This window comes from Cupressus sempervirens, chromosome 1 (genome assembly GCF_028749045.1).
Source record: "Cupressus sempervirens isolate cs-2001-9-10 chromosome 1, ASM2874904v1, whole genome shotgun sequence".
Taxonomy (NCBI): Eukaryota; Viridiplantae; Streptophyta; class Pinopsida; order Cupressales; family Cupressaceae; genus Cupressus; species Cupressus sempervirens.
Genome location: NC_143118.1, coordinates 83878283 through 83903651, shown reverse-complemented (window position 1 = coordinate 83903651; position 25369 = coordinate 83878283). Strand labels below are relative to the sequence as shown.

The 25369-nt window shown below is 37.8% G+C and overlaps 1 protein-coding gene across 1 annotated transcript in view; it reads right to left on the bottom strand.

Moving 5' to 3' along the window:
• Nucleotides 1–1000: 1000 nt before the first annotated feature.
• Nucleotides 1001–25369, bottom strand: part of LOC149576344 (uncharacterized) — a 43128-nt gene continuing 18759 nt past the window's right edge. The window contains exons 3-4 of the mRNA XM_089816924.1: nucleotides 1486–1583; nucleotides 1001–1326 (exon numbers count right to left, since the gene is read on the bottom strand). Coding sequence (XP_089673050.1) covers nucleotides 1105–1326; nucleotides 1486–1583 — 320 coding nt within the window. The 3' untranslated portion in view covers nucleotides 1001–1104. The remainder of the gene's footprint in view (nucleotides 1327–1485; nucleotides 1584–25369) is intronic.

Genomic DNA, 25369 nt, shown 5'->3' with positions numbered 1-25369 from the left:
CATAAAATCATAAAAATAACAAATATAAACTATAGCTGTAGAATATATGTGATAAATTTTGTCGCTGTAGTTTAGTGTTGCATCCATATAGCTTAGATTTGTGTAGGCTCAAATACACTTTTGACAAATGGATTTATTGTGCATAAAAGTGAATTTGGTTATGAAATTGTAATTACATACTATCGTCAACATTGTTAAAAGTTTGCCTACAATCATAGGCATGGACCTCGGGCATCCATGTCCATAATAAATTTATTGTGCATAAAAGTGAATTTGGTTATGTGAAAATTGTAATAACATACTATCATCAACATTGTTAAAAGTTTTCCTACAATCATAGGCATGGACCTCGGGCATCCATGTCCATAATAAACTTGACCATAAATCTCATTAATTCAATGAGATTTATGGTCAAGTTTATTATGGACATGTTTCTACAGATCCTCTTTTATTGTGAAAGATTAAAAATGAAATTGAGGAAAACTGTAATGGTCTTGATTGGTTAAGAACAATCTGAATCAATTGAAAATTTTAGAAGATCCAGTGTAGAAGTATTAACGCATGCAAATGCTAAAAACAACAGGATTGAGATCAACCATAAAAGAGAAGACCCTTTCCTAAGCATCCGGAAATGTGCTTCCCCCTAGAAAGTCCAATCTCAAAAGAGAAGAATGTAAATTCTATCTCAGGCATTTGATTTAGAAGACCACTGGCCCCTTTTCTGGATATTGCTAACAACAAGCAAGGCAAAAACTAGTGGAACTAAGACTTCACAAGAGTCCCATGTTGGATATATATTACACAATTTTATCTTGATATGTTATCTGATTAAATTTATTTTTGTACATATAACTTTTAATGTACATGTTTTTTCAAAACTTGTAAGGAAGAATTTTGAATTTTCAAAATGATGAGAAATAAGACGAGCAAGCAAACATACCGACCAACAAATCAGCCAGCCAGAAACATTGGTAAAACCACAGAGTGAAGAAGAAAGTAGTTACAAACAACAAATTAGTGGGCATTACATTATATACAAGAGTAAGCAACCTCTCAATTTATCTAGAATGGATCAATATAACCAAAAATTATTTTGTCTTTGCTTCAGGATTTGGAAGCTGTCTTAGAGATATATGCTTTTCTAGCAAGTTCAGAAAGGATAAAATTGGTATTTGTTGCTGCCTTCTTAGTAGTTGGAAGAGGTAGGTTTTCCATGTACAACCAATGATCATCTTCTTGAACAAAGCGGCTCATTTCCACTAGAAAATTTTTAGTACCTTTGCCGCCGTTTCTCGACAAGTAAGTAACCTTGAATAAAACCCAAGCCTGTAGAATGAAAGCCATGGAGTAAATATAAATCATGTCTTAAAACAAGTCAAAATGGGCAGAGGATAAATTCAGAACTAAGAAAACCATATGTTTCACATAATTAGATGTAGAACATAAATTCATTTTAATAAACCTGATGTAAAACTTTATCCTCACCTCATTTTCAGAAAGATTCTCTGAATCAACAATATCAAGCTTGGTAAACAATAATCTTGCACATGTAGCTCGCACATCTGCTGCTAGCACATCAGTATCTACAGATTGAAATATTATTGGCAGTTAGCAATGACTTTGTGCACAATATCTGTAATATGAAATCAAAATTTTAATCCTGTTCTTATTAAGGTTAATTAAAAATGCCAGTGAAGACAATACTGCTAGTAGCTCAACAATATGCATCTATACAAAAAAATCATAAATTGCCATGTTCTGGAAAGAGTTATTGAGCAAATGATGTAGCCATTTTTCATGGTATATTGCCACCATTCATCTGCTCCTCTTTGTTTAGATATTTCTGGAATCTTGTTTATAATTGTCACGGTAGGCTGCATAGTGGTATTTTAGCAGTTTCCCTACTTAGTTTGTGAAGTTTTTGTTTTGTTTTGAAAGACAGTTTTTCATTTGAGACAGAGTGATCTGAGAAATAAAGTCAGTTGGATGTATTGGAGATAATGATGTGCTGTGAGGGGTGATTGTTTCTATTCACGGACTTTTCTATATTGTGCATTCACATTCTGTAACCGTCTTAATGAAGAATAAAAGAAGCTTCATTGTATACCTGATTACGATTCTAACAAATCATCTTCTGCAACTTCCTTTTCTCAGGAATATGAATTATGTGAACAGGGGGTTCTATTCGAGTTTTAACTAAAAGAGAAGTAAAAATTTATTGAAACACAAAGAGATACAGAAACGAAAGAGCTTAACAAAAAGCTCTAAAGAACCCTATCTCAATCAACAAGTTCATCAAAAACTTGAGATAAATCGGGGGGCAGTTGCCTCTTATCAACAATATCCCAGTCTTGCATGTGAACTGAAGCCTATTTAGCCAGGCAACTGGCAACACCATTCCACTCTTGAGGAAGGTGTGTAAAAATGACAGAGTCAAGAGAACTACATAACTGTAGAATCTGATTAATAACTAAAGCCAAGTGCCCGCCAACATCCCCAAAGTCCTGCTTATTTAGTACATTCACGACCCCAATCGAGAATAAGTTTCAGAAATAATCTAAGTTGCTGGTTCGGATTCGGGTTCAAGAATTGGGATACAAGAATACATATATATAGAATGAAAATACTACTTACATTCATAGGATAACAAGATATATGCCTACAGAGTAATAACATAGCATGTACCCAATTACCACAATATCAGAATGGTGAGAGAATGATTTACTTTATTCATACCAAAATATCATGAGTCCATTATCAATATTCCGAGTGCTTATAAAAGGGTCGGTTGGTTGGGGAGACCAACTGACACATTCCCTCACCGCCTAACTATCCAACCTGCTCAAGCTTAACAAGTGCTAAATACAATATTACTTTATTCTCTACTACATCTACAATTCCCCAGAGCCGTTGCAGGTTGTGTTCAGCTGCCTTTTGTTTTGCCCAAACTCCTTGTAGTACCTGCGAGGCATCCATCTTCTTTGCCTCTGTTGCGGTGATCCTATTTCCCAAGCCAGGTTTTTCTATTCTCCAAGTTTCTTCCATGGCCGCTTTTTCAGCCTTCCATTTGTCTTGAAGAGTAGTCCGTTCCAGCTCCCACCAAGTGCGGCATTCGTTGCTCCTGACACTTTCAAAAGAAATATTCTCAGTAGTGATCTTTTGTGTCATTTTACCCTTGCCCTTTGTCATCTTCCTTACATCCTCCTTAGCTTTCAATGTTGTTGGTTTCTTCTTTTTGGAATCAATGAGGTTCCCTCTACTCGGGTTTCCTATGCTTAATTTCACTATTTTGTGGTGGTGTCGTAATTCCTAATGTGTTTGAAGTGGCTCTGTGCTCCAAGCGTTTCCTCTTGCCGTGTGGACAATACATGTTTTTACCCCTCGGAATAATACCTTTGCCGGTATGGCAACCACAATTTGTCCTTTCCCCAAAAATGCCTGTCTACATATGGCTGTGTACCACCATGAGGGTACGGTAATAGTCATACGGTTGTGCTCGTATGGAAGTGTGACTCTCCGTACGGCAAGCTGATTATTTCATACTGCTAGTTTGGCAACACGTAACACAATCTTTCCTTTTTGCTTTTGTACGGATGTTTGTGCCCACACAACCCCTGTCACTTTTTGTACTACTCTTGTGCTCCCTTTACGACCCTTTTTGCCTCTCGTATGGTGCTCCCCCATACAACCTTCTTCCTGTCCGTACATGCCTCCTCTATCCTTGTACAACCGTCTATACATGCCTCCTTTTCCTTCTTCCTCGTACGACCGTTCGTGCCCATGCCTACCTCCTTCGTACGACCATCCTTACCTATCTCTTCCTATATGGTTGTGTCCTTCTTGCACCTGCATTTTCCCTTTCCCTGATTTGTCCTTCTTTTGGGGCTCGTACTTATGAATTAAGGTGTGAGACCAGTTTGGCTTCTTATATTCCACCTCTTTCTCAAAGATGTGTGCTGGTCTAAGGGTTGCCGCACCTTCTTTGTACTTCGTATACCCCTCCGGGTACCTTTCCTCAGACTCAGATTCTTGTATTTGCAACATATTACATTCTGTGTGGAAAACTTCATAGTCTCCCATTTGCCAGTGGAAAATCCATTAAGGGAACTTGTTTGGTGTCGTCTAAGCATTCCCCCAACTTGAGCTCTCTTTCCTCATCTGGTTCCATCCCTTCATAGTCTTCCCCCTTCGAGTCTAATGCCATGTCCTAACTTACTGACTGGTTCTTTAGGTCTATGATGTACTTTCTTCCTTCTGATTCAATAGATGGAGTGTTTTGTTTCCAATTATGGGTGGCTTTTGTTGTAACCAGCCATCCTCTTCCTAATAAAGCATCATACCCTTTCTTCTCTAAAGTGATAACCACAAAATCAAAGAAAAATTGTTGAGTACCGACTATGAGCTTTTGTCCCCTTAGGGTCCCTATAGTCTTAATTCCATGTTGGTTTGCTCCCACTAGTTGAAATGTAGGTGGCCAGAGTGAGGGTTTTCCCATTGCCTTCCACGTTTCTTCAAATAAAACATTTACGCCGGAACCTCCATCAACAATAGTATTTGAAAGCTTGCACCCTAATATCTCCATTTCTACTATGGCTAGTGTTCTCCCCGTTCCTATAGTGAATAGGGTATTGGCTTTTGTCTATGCTTCTCCTTCGTTCTCTGTCTTAGAAGTTGCCCCTCTTAGGCTTGCTCGTGGTGTTAATGCTACTTGCAACTATGGTAACATTACCAATAAATCAATGATTTTCACAGGGATAGTGGTTTCTAGTACTTGCCCCACAATATTCGATACACCCCTACCCGAAGTAGATTTTTCTAGCCTTGTCTTCCCTTCCTCTCCCATGCTATCCTGAATGTCCTTTGCTTCTTGAAATCTTTTCGTCTCCGTAGTAGCATCTGGATAAGCTAATTTTCTGGCTTGCGTCCTTGTGACCGCAAGAATTTCACCTTCTGGATCTTCAATATCTAACATATTTACCCCCTTCTGTCTCGGGCAATTTGCATCCTCATGATTGCCTGGCCCACAGCATTTACACAACATTCCTCCATTATGTCCTCCGTCCTGGCAATCTCGTGCAAAATGTCCCCAATGATTGCACCTTCTATATTGGATCATCAGTCTCCCCTTAGAATCATATTGGATTGCTCGCCGCAATGTGTTGTTACTATTGTTGTTGCTATTATTATTACTTCCTATTCTGTTATTTTTGTATTTGTATTCTTTGGAGGGGTGGAGGGCGGTGTAGATTGCTCTCCTTGGGTAAAGAATACTTGAGCACTCTATGTTTTCAAATTGTAGGGAGAGTTTTAATTGTGTGCCCTAGTACCTGACAAAACTCACAAAATGCTTTCTCTGGACATGCTCCTTTTGTATGGCCTTCTTTTTCACAATCGGTGCACCAAAGCTCCCTCCCTTCTTGTTTTTCTTCCTTACTCCCTGCCACTTCCTTCATTAGTCGCCTCAAGTCTTTTCTCAGGGCTTGGATGGTTTTGGATTCATCTTCGCTTTCTTTTGAATTTTCACTCCCACTTCCATGCCTTCTTGCCTTGGAAGTTTTGCTCTCGCTTTCTATGTTCATCTCATGAGTATACGCATCCCCAAAGGTTGACGGTGGGACTATTTTCATCTTTTTCCTAAGGGACAGTGTTAATCCTTCAATGAACCATCTTTTCTTTAGTCCATCCCCAAGCTTATTGTCAAGTTTTCCTATCAGCTCTTTTAGTCTTCTATTGTAGGGTTTAATGGATTCACTCTTCCCTTGCCTTGTGTTATAAATCTTCGTAACTATTTCATCATCCTCTCTCAAAAGTTTGAATTCTTCCTCAAAGGTTGTGCGAATATTATTCCATGTGTTTTTCTTTCCTGCCTCCAAACCGGTGTAGTAGTCAATGGTTATACCCCTTAGTGTGGCAGGGAAAGCTTTTAGCCAATCAGCTGTGTCATTTTCTCCATTGGCTTGCCAAATGGTTATGCATGTTTTAGTGGCATGTGGGGTCCTCTGAGCCGTCCCCTATGAACCTCGACAATTTTTGTTTGTCTATTGCCATTATGTTGACCTTTTTCCCTCCTGGCAGAATACTTCCTCCCAATGGAACACTCCCTCCCTCCTGATGGAATACTGCCTCCCAATGGAACACTTACTCCTGATGGAACTCTTCCTCCCGATGGAATACTTCCTCCTCACTAGAAGTTCCCTCTCAACGAGGAGCTTGATTCTTGATTACTAGACATATCCTCTTCTACAGGACTTTGCTCCTATCGGAGGTCTCTTCACACAGGTGTCTCTAGATTTTTGTGGCCTAACTTCCTTCCTGGTGTCTTCGAGATGACCAAATTAGCTATCCCTTCACTTGTATGCTCAATCAACCCCTCTTGGATTCTGGTGGAATCCCCTTGTCCTCCCTCCAAGTTACGATGTCTCTCTTGCTACTGCTGGAGACGTAGTGTCCTCAAGGTGACTTCCTCCTTGGTTTATGCATGAATTGGTTTAGTGTTTGTTTCCCTTCTTCGGATTATCATGTTCCTCCAAGTTGCGTTCTCTTGCCCTCCTTTCAGCAAACTATTGGAGTACTTGTTGCCTCCTTTGTTCCCTTTTTGTCTCGGCTCTTTCTTCCTCCACACGTAACAAGTTGCGTGCCAATAGGCGAGGAATCTGTCCTAGTAGCACCGAAAGTTTGTCATGTACTATACCTTAAGGAACCGTTCTCTCACGGCCTTCCCTTTGTACGTACTGATCAACCGCAACTTTCCAAGCTATCACTAGATCACGTGTCAACAATCTTCCCTGGTTATTTCCACCTCTTCTCCGTCACTATTTGTTACGTGTATAAGTGGTAGAAAGGGCCTTCCCATTACTCCATCTTGTCGACCTCCAGGTTTGGACTTAGGCAACGATGCCAAAAATGTAGAATGGAAATACTTACATTCACAGGATAACATGATATATGCCTACAAAGTAATAACATAGCATGTGCCTGATTACCACAATATCAGAATGGTGAGAGAATGATTTACTTTATTCATACCAAAATATCATGAATCCATTATCAATATTCCAAGTGCTTATAAAAGGGTTGGTTGGTTGGGAAGACCAATTGAAGCATTCCCTCACAACCTAACTAACGAACCCGCTCAAGCTTAACAAGTGCTAAATACAATATTACTTTATTCTATACTACAATATATATTTACATAGATGCTACAACAAACAAGTTCATACACCACTATGCTAATATTAAAGCAACATAGAAAAATACACCAAAATGTCAATGTTTCAGTTCAAAAACAATAATGTCAACATTAATAATTAAGCATCGTTGATCAAATATCATAAAAAACCATCAAGCAAATCATCATCATTCTGTTGTTGCCAATATGTAGCACAAAAAGAAACACTATAGACCCATTTAAGGAAAAGTTTGTGTTTGTTATCATATAGTAAGCTTTGCACATCAATTATCATACTCGATGATTCAAATAAAGTAGCTTTGGATCATATTGGATGAAGCCAAGAAAGCAGGCTTTGGATCCAGGATTATCCAAATTTTGTATAATCCATAGTTTGCTATGTTAGGCTACATGCATGAATTGTGGTGTATTACATACATTCCATAATAGATGTGTGGGGTGATTAGTAATCCAGTCTCTCTAAAAAGATGCGTTTTGTATGATAGAATTCAAAACCATGAAAAACAACACCAACCAAAGTGACGAAGGGGACTTATGGTGTACAAACTGCAAGGAGGAAGGTCACACAAAGGGATCTTGTCTAGAGAATCAATTTTGTGACATTTGCCAAATACCTGACCAATCCGCTAAGGAATTGCCCGTACAACATGAAAACAAGAGGGCCCCAACAAATCTTAATGACATAGGAAGTATCTACCTCAATAGCAGGGGCAAGAACACAAACACCAATATGGCATTTTGGTGGTTATAGGAATAACCGACATGGAAGAAGAGGTGGAAATAATGGAAATGACAATAACAATAATAGGGGTCATAGCCATATCCAATATAATGCAAGTGGGTGGCTGATGTAGTACAAGGCAGGGGTACCTCCAAAGGAGATGACCCAGCCCCCAACAATAACAACACAACAAAAGTATAACAAGATGCAAGTGGAAATAACTCAATTTATTAACAAGAGATCTTCATATACACCATTAAATACTGATTGATTACACAACTCACATACAAAATGATAAGCAATAGGTTAGGTTGTAAGGCCTTCCCAGTTCACAACCTTCCAGAATAGGAAACATGCTATAAAATATAGGACTGGCTCTCAATTAAATAATGACTAGATATATAATACATTACAAAACATTATGCAGCCTCAGGTATAGGTCCACACATTAACCAACTGCTTAGATCCAAGGGCGCATAAGCTAACTCTTAAATATAGAACCTCATCAAATTAAATACTAGGCATCATGTGAAGAAGAACATAGGAAATCAACACCTGGGAAGACAAAGCATAACTCCGCTACTGTAACATTAAATTCTGCGCACTTATGATAATGTTCCATGATAGGTCCGCAATATGAAGCCAAGCTCGTGGAATCTAGAAAGAAGAAACAAGTGTTCACCGAACCAAACTACCAGACAAATAGCTGGAAAACAGAAAATAAGAAAATAACTATTTGGGTGATGCAAGATTGCCAACAACTCAAGGATGCTTCTACATCAGACACCCAAGGTGACAAAATATGTTCCATAAAGACTTGCAAACATTTGAGAGAATCCAAAACAGAAATCCCATGCTCATTCTTAATCGACAAATCCTCTTCATTAATCAACATAGAAGTCTGGCCAAACTCACAACAGCAACCAATTGTTCTATCAGACATCTCAAATCTACTACTATTGCTACAACTTCCAGGATCAAATGAATCATACTTGTTGTGTGCCTTCATCTAATTAGAAGATTTCTTTCCTTTACCTTTGTTCTTAATCATATGTTCAGATAACTTCAAGTCGAACTATCTTTCATCAGTAGTAATCTTAACCACAGGTTCCACTGTCCTCAAACTGAAAGTCTTGAAAACACTTGGGTTCTTTTCTTTTCCATCTTCCTCATCCTTCAAAGGAATCAAAACAAATTTTCTGCCATCTTTCTCAACTATAACATTATTCTTTCTGCAATCATGTATAGCTCCTCTATCAAATTGCCAAAGTCTTCCAAGTAAAACATGACAAGCACTCATGTCTAGTACATCACATAAAACTTCATTCTTAAAAGGGCCAATACTGAAATTAACCAAGCATTCATTATTCTCTAACTTGCACCCAATGATCATCTTGAAACCAACTGATACCATAAGGAGTAGAATGTTTCAATCTTTGTAAACTAAGTTTCCTAACCATCTTTTTAGAAACACGATTATCAGTACTACCCCCATCCATAATAACTTTACAAAATTTATTTCCAGACTAACGAATAGTTCGGAATAAGTTCCTTCTTTGCTTTGATTCCACATCATGCTTAGCCAATGTGATTCTTCTCATCAAAAGAGATTCTCTAACTTCTAGTGAAGCCAAATAAACATCAGAAGATTCTAATTTCTGCTCTTCCTATACTACCAAGTTTTGTTTGTCAACTTTCGCACTAGGACGTTCAAACACTCTGTGTCTATCCTTACCACATTTAAAACAAGTACCTCTAAATACAAACTTCTTATCAAAAACAACTTGCTTACCCTTATCAACTTTAGTCACTCGTTTAGCTAGCTTTCTTCCTAACTTTTCTCCAGCCATCAATGCATAGTGATAAGCCTCTTCAACTGAACTAAGTTTCAACATACTCAATTCATCCTGAACGTTGAATTTCAAACCATTAACATACCTTGCAACCTTTTCCTTAGAAGATTCACAATGTCCAGATCTAATTTGTATTTTGTAAAATTCTTCAGTATAACTCTTCATAGACATCTTTCTGCTTTAAGTTTTGCAATTTCTTACACAATCAGGGATGAATTTAACCTTCAATCTAGAAACTATGGGTTTTCATCTACTAATCTTAGGTTTATCATTATCTTCTCTATCCTTCTGCAATTCTTTCCACCACAAGGCAGCATGACCTTTCAACTTAGTTTGTGCTAACCTAACTCTCTGTGGATCTATAACATTTTCAAGCTCAAAATAATCCTCAAGTTCATTAATCCAATCTATCAATTCCTTAGGATCTAAAGAACTAGAATAATTTGAAACTTTCATTTTATGACTCTTACCAACTTGTGCCATAGCTTTCAACAATCTTTCTCCTTCTACATGGATCTCTACTTCAAGTACTTCAAGACTTGAACAACTTCAACATATTCATCTTTTGTTTCAAGATTTCTTCTCAAGCCATTCAAAACATTTCGGATCTCATTCCTCATCTCAACCTTGAGTTCTTGAAACATATTCTCTAACCTCCTAGGATTCATTCTTCTAGGTGACATATTGAATTACAACAAGATACAACTGCCTAAACTTCGGGCGATCTATCCACCAACAAGGATCAACAAGTCTGTAACAAGATACCAACAAAACTTGAACGAATCCTCTGCAATTATGAGCCAAAACCACAATCTGCCACCTCACAACCAAGGAATTCAAGTCTTCACAAGCTCACCATGATTAGATCGGCAACCATTGGATCCAAACACTCTTTGATAAGTTGCCAACAAGATCCAAACCTTCGCTTAACAAGATCAAACCACACTCTGATACCATTTGATGCAATACAAGTCAGGTGTACTTCAGAACGAGATGACCAAGCCCCCAACAATAACAACATAGCAAAAGTATAACAAGATGCAAATGGAAATAACTCAATTTATTAACAAGAGATATTCATATACAGCATTGAATACTGATTGATTACACAACTCGCATTCAAAATGATAAGCAATATGTTTGGGTATAAGGCCTTCCTGATTACAACTAATTACATTCTAGATTATAGACCGAAACTCCCTATTCTCGAGCTTCCTCCAAGTATCCACCTCCTTGATGATACTACTCCTAAGACTCAACGACATTACATATATAGCCATCAGGACAGACATGTCGACTTTGAGTCACAATCTCCCAGAATAGGAAACGTGCTATACAATATAGGAATGACCCTCAATTAATCAATGACTAGATACATAATACATTACAAAATATTATATGGCCTCAAGTATGGGTCCACACGTTAACCAACTGCTTAGATCCAAGAGCGTGTAAGCTAACTCTTAAATATAGAACCTTGCCGACTTAAATACCAAGCATTGTATGAAGAATATTATAAGAAATCAGTACCTAAGAAGACGAAGCATAACTTCTGCCAATTGTAACATTAAATTGTGTACTTAGGATAATGTTCAATGATAGGTCCACAATATGAAGCCCAACTCGTGGAATCCAGAAAGAACAAACTAGTGTTTGACGAACCAAGTTGTCAAACAAATAATTGGAAAATAAAAAAAAGAAAATATCTTTTTGGGTGATGCAAGATTTCCAACAACCCAAGGATGCTCCTACATCAACGGCCAATGATATAGTGTCATAGCTATAACCAATGGGGCCACTTTGCAAGAGACTACACAAGGGGAGAAGTATTGCAATTTCTCTGCAAATGGTGTGGTCTTGGAGACCATGACGATGCGAAGTGTTTGAAGCTTGGAGTAAACCTTTTAAACATCGAAGGTAATAGGGAGGGAGGTTCTCGCCCTCACCTAAGCACAGCCAAAGAAAGCCACCTACCCAAACCCCGAAAGATGAGAAGAGGAGAATGCGAGAAGTGAAGGTAGACATTGGAAGAGAAATGTTGGCGTAAAGAAGAGAAACAAATGACATTTCCAACACCTTACTAAGGGGTTAGGCAGAACAAAATATCGTACGACGGGTGATGCAAACCGAAATCCCGATCAAGTTGAAGGACTTTAGTGCTATGGCAAAGTTTAGAACAACTCTAATTAAATATGGCACCATCCCCAAAGGTGTTAGATGGGCCAAAGGTGAAGGGAACCCATGGCAAAGGTGAAAACTCTCAGAGGAAGGAGAATCCCCTCAGGATTGCAGAAGATCCCATGCTACTCACGATAAACACGGGAAGGCACCCAACGGTGGTAGAGATGGGCATTTTGGGAAATGTGTTGAGAACGTAACCTAGATAATGCTACAGGTCTGTTAGTACAGGCTGTACATTCTTCTATTGATAATATATATCCAACGATTGACAACTAACACATTTATACCTTCCCTAGAGAAGGCAGCGATTTCCAAAAGGTGTTCTTGTTTTGCATTTAACTTAACTAATGCTTAGTTTTGCTAATTATATTCAAACTCCTTGAAATCGATGATTTAGGGATAATCTTGTGTTATTGTCAAAACTAATAGTCATGTCCCTTGAGGGACATACCCTCCAGATGGGATATATGTAGGGTTGAGAATGTAGTTTGGAGAACACACATTACAAAGCAGTTTGATCTACAAGCATTCTCCTTCCCATGGATACCTAGCAAAGAATTTTTCAATCACAGAAGTTTGAGCATAGAGGATTGGACCTGCAGTAAGCACGAAAGATATTTGCTTCACAAATCTGAATGTACATGTGCAGAAGATCCATGTAATTAACATGGTATTGGAGCCATGGTCAGTTCAAATGATTTGGTGCTCTATTTGAAGGGTAATGGTTCGATCTTCACTCATTGGAAGCAGATCTATCTTGCTGCTAGATCAAGGTTACACCCGTTCACTGTTCTAAGCTTATCGAATTGCCTTTAGAGGCTCAAACTTGACTAAAATGTTGCGGAATGAATTTCTTCATTATATTGCACATGGACTTGGAATTTGGCGTTGAAATAGCCATAATGTTCACAAGACTTCTGTAGGCAAATCACCGAGAATATTCTGGGAATATACCATCATGTGTGAAGACAACTGGCAGCCAGATCTCAACACCACCTATGATCTTAATCTTCCCACATCAAGTCAAGTAAGCAGGATGAAAGGAAAACCGACCTGGACAAGACTGTCAAAGATTAGATTTGAATCCTGGTGAAACTTGTTTGATATCATCAATTTTGTGCATATACAAATGAGGAATAACAAACGGCAATTTCAGGAGAGAATGCATGTTTAGTTTGCCACCACTAAATTAGAGGACCACAGGTTTATTCAGGAAGGACTTGGAGGTTGGTTCCTTCTTGTTTCATAAGTTGATATGAGAAAGTGGCGATATGCATGGCATGAGAGCTCACGAGTTCTGTCATGTTACAAAAAAGGGTACAGAAACTCTATAACTCCCGATGCGCTCACTCTCTAGCAATTGTTAAATTTGTTAAAATTTCATGGTAGCCAGATCGTTAAACTTCATCTCCATGAAATTAGTCTCATTGAACTTCCGAAGGCAGTTGAAAATGAAAACTGAAAATGCAGGAGAGTTATCTCTCTGTTTTAGTGTTTTTTGCCTTGTAACCAAAATCGAGATCGAATAGCAGTTATCTGAAAGGAAGTGGCAAATATGATTTAGATACGTCGATCAGGAATAGTGAATCAAACAATGGGGCTCACAAGTTGTTTGCAAGAAGAGGGCTGTTGACAAATAATATAGAGAGATTTGTAGCAGATTGACTTAGTTTCAGCAGTCACAAGGCTCACAATTCAGATCACAGACTCTCATTAAGACCCGGAGGTAGATCACAAGCCTGCAACCTAGGTTTGGTGTGCAACTTCAGACACCTTTCTAGGTCACGCATGGTTTGGAGATGACTAGACAACTAGGCAGCTATATTTGAGAAATCATTAGTCAAGCCAAATATTGCTTGTGGCTGATAAGGAACAATTTCTGGTTTCCCTATCCTGATCCAATCTGGATTCAAATTAACCTCGAGGTTGAATTCATTTGGATGGAAGGATTCCTTTGGCTTATGAAATATTAGATACTCTTGAAGCAGCTAACATGAAACCCTTTGACCCATATGTTTTGATTGTTACATTTGTAAATTCACAAACAATCTCAGAATAGCAGCAGTTTGCAAGTTTTGAGTGTCAACAAGCAGCAGGGGTCACAAATGAGGGGTACCTTCGATAGTCTTGGAAGTCTCAGTACTTTGACTAGCAAGACTTTACATTTTAAGGGAAACATAATGAACTGAGATGGGTCTGCACTTGAAATTACTTCAAGATCAATACGAGTAAAGGATTTCAGAATATACTATGGACTGAAGCTTGTGATCTAATCTGACTTGTGTTACTGAATGCTTATATCTGTTGACTGCGGACGGACCAAGAAGTACAAAGAGATAAGTATTCTTTATGGTTGAATAATGCTCTTCAATCCCTCATGTTGTTATTAATTCATGCTATATTATTTGGATAATGAATCATGAATGATTCAAGCATTGATATTTCTCTTGGACTGTTATTAATCTCTGTAAAAAGCTGTCAGGATAGCACCAAGGTTAGAGTACCAGATGTATCTAAGTATTCTTCTACCAAGGAGCAATTACTTTTCATAAGAGGAATGCAATGGGAAGATGAGAGATATGTAGACTGCTTCATTGATACATTTAGTTGTATCTCCCACCCTCTGTGGGCAACGCTAGGTAGATCCATCCTTTGGGAGTATGCAAGATGGTATCATAGAAAGTTCATAATGTTCAATATCACCCTCTGAGAATGCCATAGTAATTATGTGAATATTTTGAACGTTTTGAATCCTCCCTAGCTAAGAGGGAGTATTGAAATTACCTAAATCAGATTCTAGCATATTTAATTCTATTGTATTGGCCAGAAATGAAGGTTGTGATCTCTAGATGGGAGATACATTTGATAAGGCTTTGTCAGGTCGGAAATATTAGAGGAGGATACATTAGGCTGCTGGAAACTATAGCCAAGCACAAAATTCATTGTAATATTTGGTGACTATCCACCATTTTGGAAGGCCATTACTCAAAGAGTATTTGGTGAATATCGTTGATATTCTAGGAGGCCAATACTCGTGATATCATATGGAATATCAAAATATTTTACTCAAGGCATTTCTGATCTTTCCTCAAGTCCAAGAGGGAGTGTTAATGATTGTGGACTTAGAAAAGATGCATTCTATATAACCTTATGACTTTTCAGATTATTAGTATTGGTTCTCTTAAAAAGAAGGGAATAAAGTGACATCATACTGTGACACTAAGAGCATTAGCATGGTATGCCTTCTTGACAAAAGGAGAAGCTAAATGATCTGCAATGATGAATCTTGACTCAGAAGGAGTAGACCATGCATTATTTATTCCCGAGTAATAAAGAATTTGTAGCAAAAATCATAAGTATCATCTTATAAGAAGGTTATATGTTAGAGAAAGTACTTAGAAGATTGAGTCGACTCCCCAGGATCTAGGTTATGCAAACTCTGACTAAGTGTACCATGTCAAGATGGTGTATACTCATAAAGTACAAGAGCTTTCATCAAAGTTATGATGGAAAGATAAGTATCTATTGTACTTGAGCTCGTCTTTTACCTTATGTCTATAATATCTTTCATTTGTATTTCTTATAAGAAGAGTATACGCCTTGATTTTGTTTTCTGAAGAATGTTCTTGTAGGAAAGAAGTTTGGATTCAAAGGGAGTCTGACATCTCATTAAGGCAACCTTGAATAAGGAGCAATCATCTAATGGGCCTACCTTTATGAACATCATGGTGTGGAAGCATTTTTCAGCAAACAATCTTGCAACATCAGTTTGCAGTAATAGAAAAGAATCTTCCAGCACGAATTTGATGTGATAGCAAATGATCTTATGGTGTTTTTAAATCAGTAGAGGACTACTGGCAAATCTTGAATAGATTCAAGATTGTGTTGTGAAAGAGACATTTCGATGTCTATGAATCACAACTTGGATAAAGAGAGAATTTAATTGTTCTCTAGACTTCATCCTTAATTAGAAAGCAAATATTCTTATCAAACCTCTCTGAGAGTGATCATCTTAGGAAAGATCTAGGTATGATTGAATTATTTTGTATTCTTATGATAATTTTATTTTTGTCAGGCTATTGACTGTTATGGGCTCCACCATGTGTAATCATTATTTAAAAGGTGATGATCTCTGAAATAATGAATACTTGTGTAAAAGGCATTATGAGAGATGACGATCTCTTAGATAATGTACTAAACAATAGATTTTACTGTAAGATCCAGATGAGTTTTAGATCGTCTTGTGACATTGACATTGCTATGTTCATGGATCACAAATTGGATAAAGGAAATATTTTAGAAATTCTCCGGGTTTATCCTGTATTCTGGTAGATCTTAAACTCAGGATCTTATTGTGATATAGAAATACCAGTTTCTATGAGTCGCAACATGTATCTTATCACTAGTAGCAATGATTTGTCATATCACAAGTTTAGTAATATGACTTTGTATCATGTGTTCTATGATACTACATACTAAGAAGAGACAGACAGATATAGAGTATTAATTCTTGCTTAACATCTGTATTGATGTTGCTAGATATGATATCTCTCTATAGGATTATCAAGTTAAGAGGGAGTGTTGAGAACGTAACCTGGATAATGCTACAGGTTTGTTAGTACAGGCTGTACATTCTTCTATGGATAATATATATCCAATGATTGACAATTAACACATTTATACCTTCCCTAGAGAAGCTAGCGATTTCCAAGAGGTGTTCTTGTTTTGCATTTAACTTAACTAATGCTTAGTTTTGTTAATTATATTCAAACTCCTTGAAATCGGCGATTTAGGGATAATCTTGTGTTATTGTGAAAACTAATAGTCATGTCCCTTAAGGGACATACCCTCTAAATGGGATATATGTAGGGTTGAGAATGTAGTTTGGAGAACACACATTACAAAGCAATCTGATCTACAAGCATTCTCCTTCCCATGGATACCTAGCAAAGAATTTTTCAATCACACAAGTTTGAGCATAGAGGACTCGACCTACAGTAAGCACGAAAGATATCTGCCTCACAAATCTGAATGTACATTTGCAGAAGATCCATGTAATTAACAAACTGTCTTGACTGACAATATTGTGAATGAAGGTTCCAGTGTCAACGCACTGCTGGAGGAAGCATGGAGGAGATTAGGGTGACCTACATTGTTCCAACTCGTAGGCATCAATTAGCACATCAAACCCATCAGGACCCTAATGGTGCAATGGGTGATGATTGGAACACAACTCTTCATCTTGGATTTTGTGGTGATACCATTAAAAAGAAAAGGGTATGATGTTATCCTTGGAAGGGGTGGGTTAGTGTAGGCGAAGGTGAGCCACGATTGGAGAGAAGCGGTAAAAAATTTACAATAGACGCACACAAATGGTGAGTGAGGACTTTGCATCTTTGTTTGAGTCTGAAGTCGAGGACGAAATTAATGAAGGCAAGCGACAAATGCAACCAAACAAAGGAGTTTTGGAAATGGAAGGATGTTTCGACGATTATTTGGACTCATTGAATGGACTCTTCCATTGGCAAATGGAAGATTACGAATTGTTATCCTGCAACATGTTGCAAGTAGATGAAGTGGAGGAAAAACATCCATTTCCAATGGAGTACAGAGAATATAAATAAGAGGAAGTTCAGACAAGAGAAACCCCCGCACATCGATTTGACAAAGAAAAGCCAATAAAGTATGAGGAGCCTTTAGTGAAGGCTATGAACTTGGGGGACGAAGCCAACCCAAAGAGTATTTTTGCAGCTAATGACTAGAACCCATTTTTGAAGGCAGTTGCACTCAAAAAAAATTACAGAATACAAAGATGTATTTGCTTGGACCTACAAGGATTTAAAAGGGCAACCGCCTGAACTTCATATCCATCGGATCCCGCTATAGCACAAGGAGTCGCACTTGTATAAAAGCATCTGTATAGGATGAATAAAAAATCCCCAACACGAGAAAATGGAAAGATTAAAAGAATGCATGATGCAAGAATTATATTCCGAGTGTAGACGAGCGAGTTCGTAACCCCAATTATGATTTCATTCAAGGACGCCAACCAAATCAGAATATGTATGTACTTTAGATGTTTAAACAGAGTGACTATCAAGGATCCATTCACAATACCTTTCATGGATAGTATTTTAGAAGTTGCGCGATATGAGATTTATTCATTTATGGATGGATTTTCTAGGTGCAACCAGATATCCATCACCCAAGAAGATAAACTCAAAACAACCTTCATAAAGGACGATGGAGTGTACACGTACAACCGAATGCCTTCCGGACATTGTAACGCTCTAGCAACATTCCAAAGGATCATCTTGCACATATTGAACAAGATGTTTGTGATGCCGAAGCATACTAGGTGTAAGGGCAATATTGCATCACCCAAAAAAATATTTTTTGTTTTTGTCTTCTCAATAAGGGTTATTTCAATGTAGAGTTACTATTTCTGAAAACTTACAATTTTTAGTAAGTGAGTCATACGAGCTCATAATGTTCAGATTTCACAGGTGGAGGTTCATCTTAGTTATTTCAATCTGCTAGTGGAGCTACATTGTCATACCATATGTATTGCTGAATTTATTGAGGTTTTTAGGTACAAAATCTATGAGCTCAATTTTGAAGGCTTTAGAGGCTTTGGAATGAGGTCAAACCCCAATTGATGATCCTTACGAGGACAAGGCGTTGTAGATCAGAAGTTTTCATTTCCGAAAAGTACTTATAGTTGCTAACCAGAGCTACAGTTTCAAAGTTATGGCCTCCGGAAGTTGGGTTATCTAAAAGTATATTTTGTAATTGTTTTGAGCTTGACTTATGTAATAAATATGAAAACAACAATTATTTAAGGGTCATCCTCAAAGGTTAGGGTTAAATGTCTAGAACCTTCCCAGGCGGTGGGAAATTTGCCTGTATAGGGAAGGTACATAGTGTTGTCTAATGTAGTTTTAGGTGGTAGTTTATGGCTCTATCTTGAAGAATATTGGTAAAGAAAGTGCCCATGTGGTATATTGTATTTCAGAAAATTTGTAATAAGAAGACTATTTTCTGTTCTTGCATAAATTCTCTTGTTTCTCTATTTCTATTATGTGTTTTTGGTATTAAGGGGAGCACCCTTCATCGAGTGGTATCATAACAGAAGTTCCTGAATGTGTAGACAAATCGCCGGCTATGGCTTGGATCAAGTGTGTAGACAAATCACCAATTTTGAAGCAATTTGCAATAGGGTTTCAATGAAAGCACGAAATGACTCCATGAAGGCAACGTAGCAAAAGAGCTGGTGGTGTGACACCTAAGAGTTTAAGAGCCCTCCAGAGACAAATGCAAGCATTGCAAGAACAAATGCATGGAGGGATGAATCTTGTCATAAGAGATGAAAGTGAAAATCAATGAAAAGAAGCAAGAAATGTTGATTAGGAAGGAGAAGATGAAGTTCTGAACCTAAAGGAAGAAAGGCTTTTCAAGGACATTTCAAAGATTGGGAAAAGACTTAAGATTGAGGTTCCTACATTTTTGAGAAATATTAATCCAGAGGAATTGATCGAGTGGATCAATGAATTGGAAGAATATTTTGAATATGAAGATATTGAGGATCCTGACAAGGTCAAGTTTGCGAAGGTCAAATTGAAGGGTCATGCAAAGATCTGGTAGGAGATCCAATTGGAGCAATATGCAAGAGGAAAGGAGATCACAAGATGGGATCGAATGGTGGATAAATTGAAGCAACAATTCACTCATCTTGATTATGAGCTTTATCTGCTAAAGAAAATGCAAGGGTTGAAGCAAGCGGGAAGATTTGTTTAGAGTGTACAGAAGAGTTCTACTGAGTTCTAATCAGAATGGGCCATGCAGAAGCTGACAAGGAGAAAGTTGCCCATTATCTTAGTGGGTTGAGACCAACCATTCAAGAAGAGTTGAATCTAGTCCGAATGAATAGTATTAAAGAGGCATACCAGTTTTCCCTAAGAGTAGAGTAGTTGAATAAGAAATTTGAGAGCAAACAAAGCGAAAGAGGTCGCAATGGAAGATCTGATGGATTATCTTATGGAAGCTGAAATGAAGATCAAAAGAAGGATGAGAGCAGTTGTAGTAATCAGAACCAAAGGGGAAAAAATTTCAATCATTCCCATGATCTAAATAATAGAGATCAGAGAGGAAGAGGAAGCTTCAATGGAACATGTTTTCATTGTGGAGAAGAGGGTAATAGAGCATTTAAATGCTCTCAACGCCAAGGAAGGATAGATAAGGGAAGTGAAGGCTAGGCTAAAGATGCATATGTGGATGAAGATGTCAAATCATCACATTTTGAAGATGCTGAAAGAGGAGAAGTCTTAGTTAACCAAAGGGTCCTATTGAGTGGTGAAAATGAACCAGATCAAAGGAGGAGCTTGTTTCGCACTAGGTGCAAGTGTGAAGATAAGTGTTGTGATGTGATTATTGATGGTTGAAGCACTTACAATTTGGTGTTAGAAGAGATGGTCATGAAGTTAAAACTCAAGGGACAGAAACACCCGCATCCATATCGCATTGCTTGGGTGCAGGATGACCACAAGGTCATGATCAGTGAACACTGCCTAGTGAAGTTCAAGATTGGGGGCTACCATGATGAGGTACTATGTCACATCATACCCATGGATGCATGTCATATGTTGCTAGTAGGTCGTGGCAGTTTGACAAGCGTGTTGTGCATGATGGTCTTACGAGTACCTACTCCTTGACAAAGGATGGAGTGCGACATAAACTAAAGCCATTGAAGGACCTAGAAGAAAAGGTATGTAGTACTGTCAGAATAAGTTTTGTTAATGGAAGAAAGCTCCAAGAGGATATGAGACATGAGCATGTGTTTTGCTATAATTCCAAAAGAGGGTAAAGGTGAAACAAAAGATGTATTTGCAGAAGTTGCAGATTTGTTGAATGAATTTCAAGATATTGTATCTGATAATGTGCCTGATGGATTACCACTTGTAAGGAAGATCAGTCATCAGATAGACTTTATTCCATGAGCCAGTTTGCCAAATAAGGTAGCACACAAAACAACACTAGCAGAAAGTGAAGAGTTAAACAGACAAAAGTGCAAGAGTTCTTGCAGAAACGGTTGATTCAGAGAGTTTGAGTCCATGTGTTGTACCAACAGTATTAGCACCAAAGAGGAATGAAGAATGGAGGATGTGTACATATTCTAAGGCTATCTATAAGATCACAATCAAGTACATATTTCCCTCGCCACACATGGATGATATTATGGATTGTTTAAGTGGAGTTGTGTATTTCACAAAGATAGATCTGAAGAGTGGTTATCATCATATTCGAATTAGAGAAGGAGATGAGTGAAGACTGCTTTCAAGAAAAAGGAAGGATTGTATGAGTGGTTAGTCATGCCTTTTGGACTAACCAATGCACCGAGCACTTTCATGTGGCTCATGAATGAAATACTGAAAGAATTTCTAGGTAAGTTTGTCATTGTTTACCTAGATGATATTTTGATTTTTAGTAAGACATTGAAGGAGCATATAATGCATATTCGCAGGGTTTTTGAGATGTTGAGGGAAGAAAAGTTGATGGTTATGCAGTTTTGTAAAGAAAGAATTAGTGTATCTAAGATGTGTAGTTTTGGCACAAGGTCTAAAAATGGATCCTAAGAAAGTGAAGGCTATCCTTGAATGGCCAACTCCAAGAAGTGCTAGCTGAGGTAAAACCTTTTCATGGTTTGGCTAGCTTTTACAGAAATTTTACCAGAAGTTTTAGTAGTCTTTGTGGACCCTTGATTAAAACAATGAGGGGATAGAAAAGAGTTTTAAAAGTGGATTATAGGACAAGATAAGAGTTTTAATTTGTTGAAACAGGATGCTATAGAACAACCTGTTTTAGCACTTCCAGATTTTGATAAGGTGTTTCAAGTAGGCTGTGATGCAAGTGGTATTGTAATGGGAGTTGTTTTGAGCCAAGAAGGTAGGCTGACACAGGCAAGTCATCCCAATTGGGCAACACAGGCTGGGCTGACCCAAGCGAGCGACCCAGTTGGGTCACCCAGGCTAGTCGACTCAGTTGGGCCTATTGCTTATCTCAATAAGTTGAATGATGCCAAAATGAAACTTTATGTTTATGATCAGGAATTTTATGTTATAGCTCAGGCATTGAAGAATTGGAGACATTATCTTCTTCCTAAGGATTTTGTTTTGTACACTGATCATCAAGTTTTGCAATATTTGAATAGTCAAGGAAAACTGAACCAGAGACATTTGAAGTGAGTTGAGTTTTTGCAGAGTTACACATTTGTTTTGAAACATAAGAGTGGGAAGTCTAATAGAGTTGCAAATGCTCTTAGCAAGAGACAATTTTTGCTGATAGAGATGCAGATTAAAGTGGTTGGGTTCAAGGAACTCAAGAGTTGTATCCAAAGGATCCTAATTTTGGTGAAGCTTGGAAAGCTTGCATAGAACTTTTTACACTTGACAGGACAAAGTGGATGGATTTTATAATCCAAGATGGTATGCTATTTAGAGGAAGTCAGATGTGCAATCCGAGGAGTTTAATGAGGGAGAATCTCATCAAGGATAAGCATAATGGAGGATTGGGTGGACATTTTGATAAAGATAAAACCATTGCTTTGGTTACTAAGAATTATTATTGGGCACAATTGCAACAAGATGTTAAGAGATTTGTACAAAGTTGTAGAGTATGTTAGATGGCGAAAGGGGCGAAGCAGAATATAGAGTTATATCAGCCATTACTTGTACTAGAGAAGCTGTGGGAGGATGTCAGCATGGATTTTGTTCTTGGTTTACCAATGACTCAATGTGGGCAATGATTCAATTTTTGTAGTGGTTGACAGGTTTTCAAAGATGATGCATTTTATTCTCTGCAAGAAGACTAGTGACACTATTCATGTGGCATAATTGTTTTTTAGAGCACTAGTGAGACTACATGGTCTACTAGAGAACATAATTTCAGACCAGGATACCAAGTTTGTTGGGTAATTTTGGCAAGCATAGTTTCCATCCAACCTACAAATATTCAAGGATTTCCATCCTCGGATATGGCTGCTATTGTCAAACCGGCAACAATGGAGAAATTATCAAGTATCAAATCGACATATCATAGTACTAGGAGAAGGAAACCTCTTATATAGATGAAACCACCTTTGGACCTCAGATCACAATGCGTGCTTCTTATAAACCTTTCCCTCCAACAGGTTTGTCCCACTTCTAGATGGCTTAATTAATATTAAAAAAATCATTTTATAGCTTTGCCTTCATGATAAAGTCACTTTAAAATTTATTAGCTCCTTAATCAAATCACTTTACAAGTTTATTTCATAACTTGGTCACTTTATTTCTAGAATTTAATTCTATAACCCAAAGTTACCTTTCCCTTATAATTGTACTTTATGGGCTCAAATTAATATTATTTATTTCTCCATCAATTAATAATGCACAATGCTAGCCTCTCATCCCTTATATCTCTGAAGTAGCCTATTGAGATGACAAAATAATGGACTAGTCAACACCTAAATGATCAATGAGAAGGGGACATTATCCTCCCTTCATGGGATTGCCTGCCCTTGAGCAATCTGCACCTGCATGCTGAAACCAAATACCAAGATCCCATATCAACCTCAAGAACCCTACTCCACCAAAATGCTAATCTACTCATATCAATGCAAATACACCACAAACTATCAAGCAACACAATGAAATCCATGTGACACAATATACCTGACTGGTCAATACTTGGATCCCAAATATAGAACATGTATGCGATGAAATAGGAGTCTAATACCAAGGAATCATCATCAGTCATCCAACCATACATGTATACCAACCAAAGGATGTGATAAGCAACTCTCACATATTGAAAAATCAACAGACTAGGTCACCACATATTGCTGTTATATCTCACACCGGCAACAACTAGAATGGCAATGATGCCATCATACCAAGGCAAAAGTAAAAGACTCGTCTCATGAGGATTTACTATCAAATAATTGTGTTCCTACACATTCCAATGCATACCCATAGCTGATGTAGACCTAAAGAATTCTGAAAACATAGTGAACAGCCATGTAGGGCAGTCACTTGTCACTAAACAACCCATGACATTTGGCTCAAATGCCAACCAATATGCAGTTCTACCATCACAAGAACTAAGTGCCAATATCAATTTTGGAATGTAGATGCCATCACCAACACCCAAAGTCAACCCATGAGTGGTCGGTTCACTAATAGTAACTTCCATAGAATCATTGTGTCCACCAATAATAGTAATTTGTTGCAGGGGACACTTGGCTTGTTGGACTATCAAATCAGCTTCCTTTGCCTTCACAATTACACTTAAAACCATTTGGACTGATTTAGTGTTGTTCCAAGGTGAACAAATTCAATCCTCTCAAAGGATGTATCATCAACCAATGACTCGTGTTCATCTTTCAAACCTTGAATGTCAGCATTAGGTGACTCAATCCCATTATCTTCTCCAATATCATGGGCTGCATTACCTTGAGGATAAAGAGATATATCATTGTTGTTATGACAATCAGCACAGAAGTCACACATTTGTGTCATGTCTTCAACTTTTACAAGCGCCTCTTTATTGGAAACTTAATTCTCCACACTTGCACTTTGAATGCCATGGTCTGATTTTGCTTCATGTGTATGAAGTGTGTCATCATTGGAATCAACCAACACACTAGAGAACGCATTGTGGTCACCCGAAGAATCCATATCATCATTATCCATATCAATCTCATACTTAACATCAAAAGAAGTCATGCTTATCTCTCTTCTAGAATCCTCTCTGCTAAAATCCTCATATGGCTGAAGTGAAGATCTGTCTTCTTCAAATGAATTCTCAGCAGTGGGATGATCAATATGCTTATCATCGGTGACTTCAATGTGTTCATCATTATTACGCATCTTGTCAATCTTTTTAGCTGCTTCCAAAATCAATTTCTCTAACAATGACATATCTGATTGCTATTTTTAAAATGCCTGAAAGAAATCATTCATACATTTCTCCATATGTTGATCATTTCTTTATAATCTTTCACTATTTTTTCTATCCCTTTCTTTAGCTAGTGAGGCAAGAAGGAAAGTAGGTAACAATCTCCCATTTTTAATTTTGGTCATTGATGTAACCTTCTATACGCTCATTGCAGCTGTCTGAAATGAACACTGAATCAGTTTCCTCTATCCCTAGCAATATACCTCTGAGCTCATTTACTATCACACATGAATCAAAATACTAACATGCTGTAATGGACACCCTGGAAATCCCCAAAAACTGAACCAATGGCCGAAATAGATTTTTTATGCAAACTTAAGATGGAACCGATGCTGAAATTATATTAATTCCCAAAATGATGAAATCAAGTACAAGCAATGTATTCCAAAGGCCAAACCCCAAGGGAATGACGTCTAGAATGTTACAAGAGAG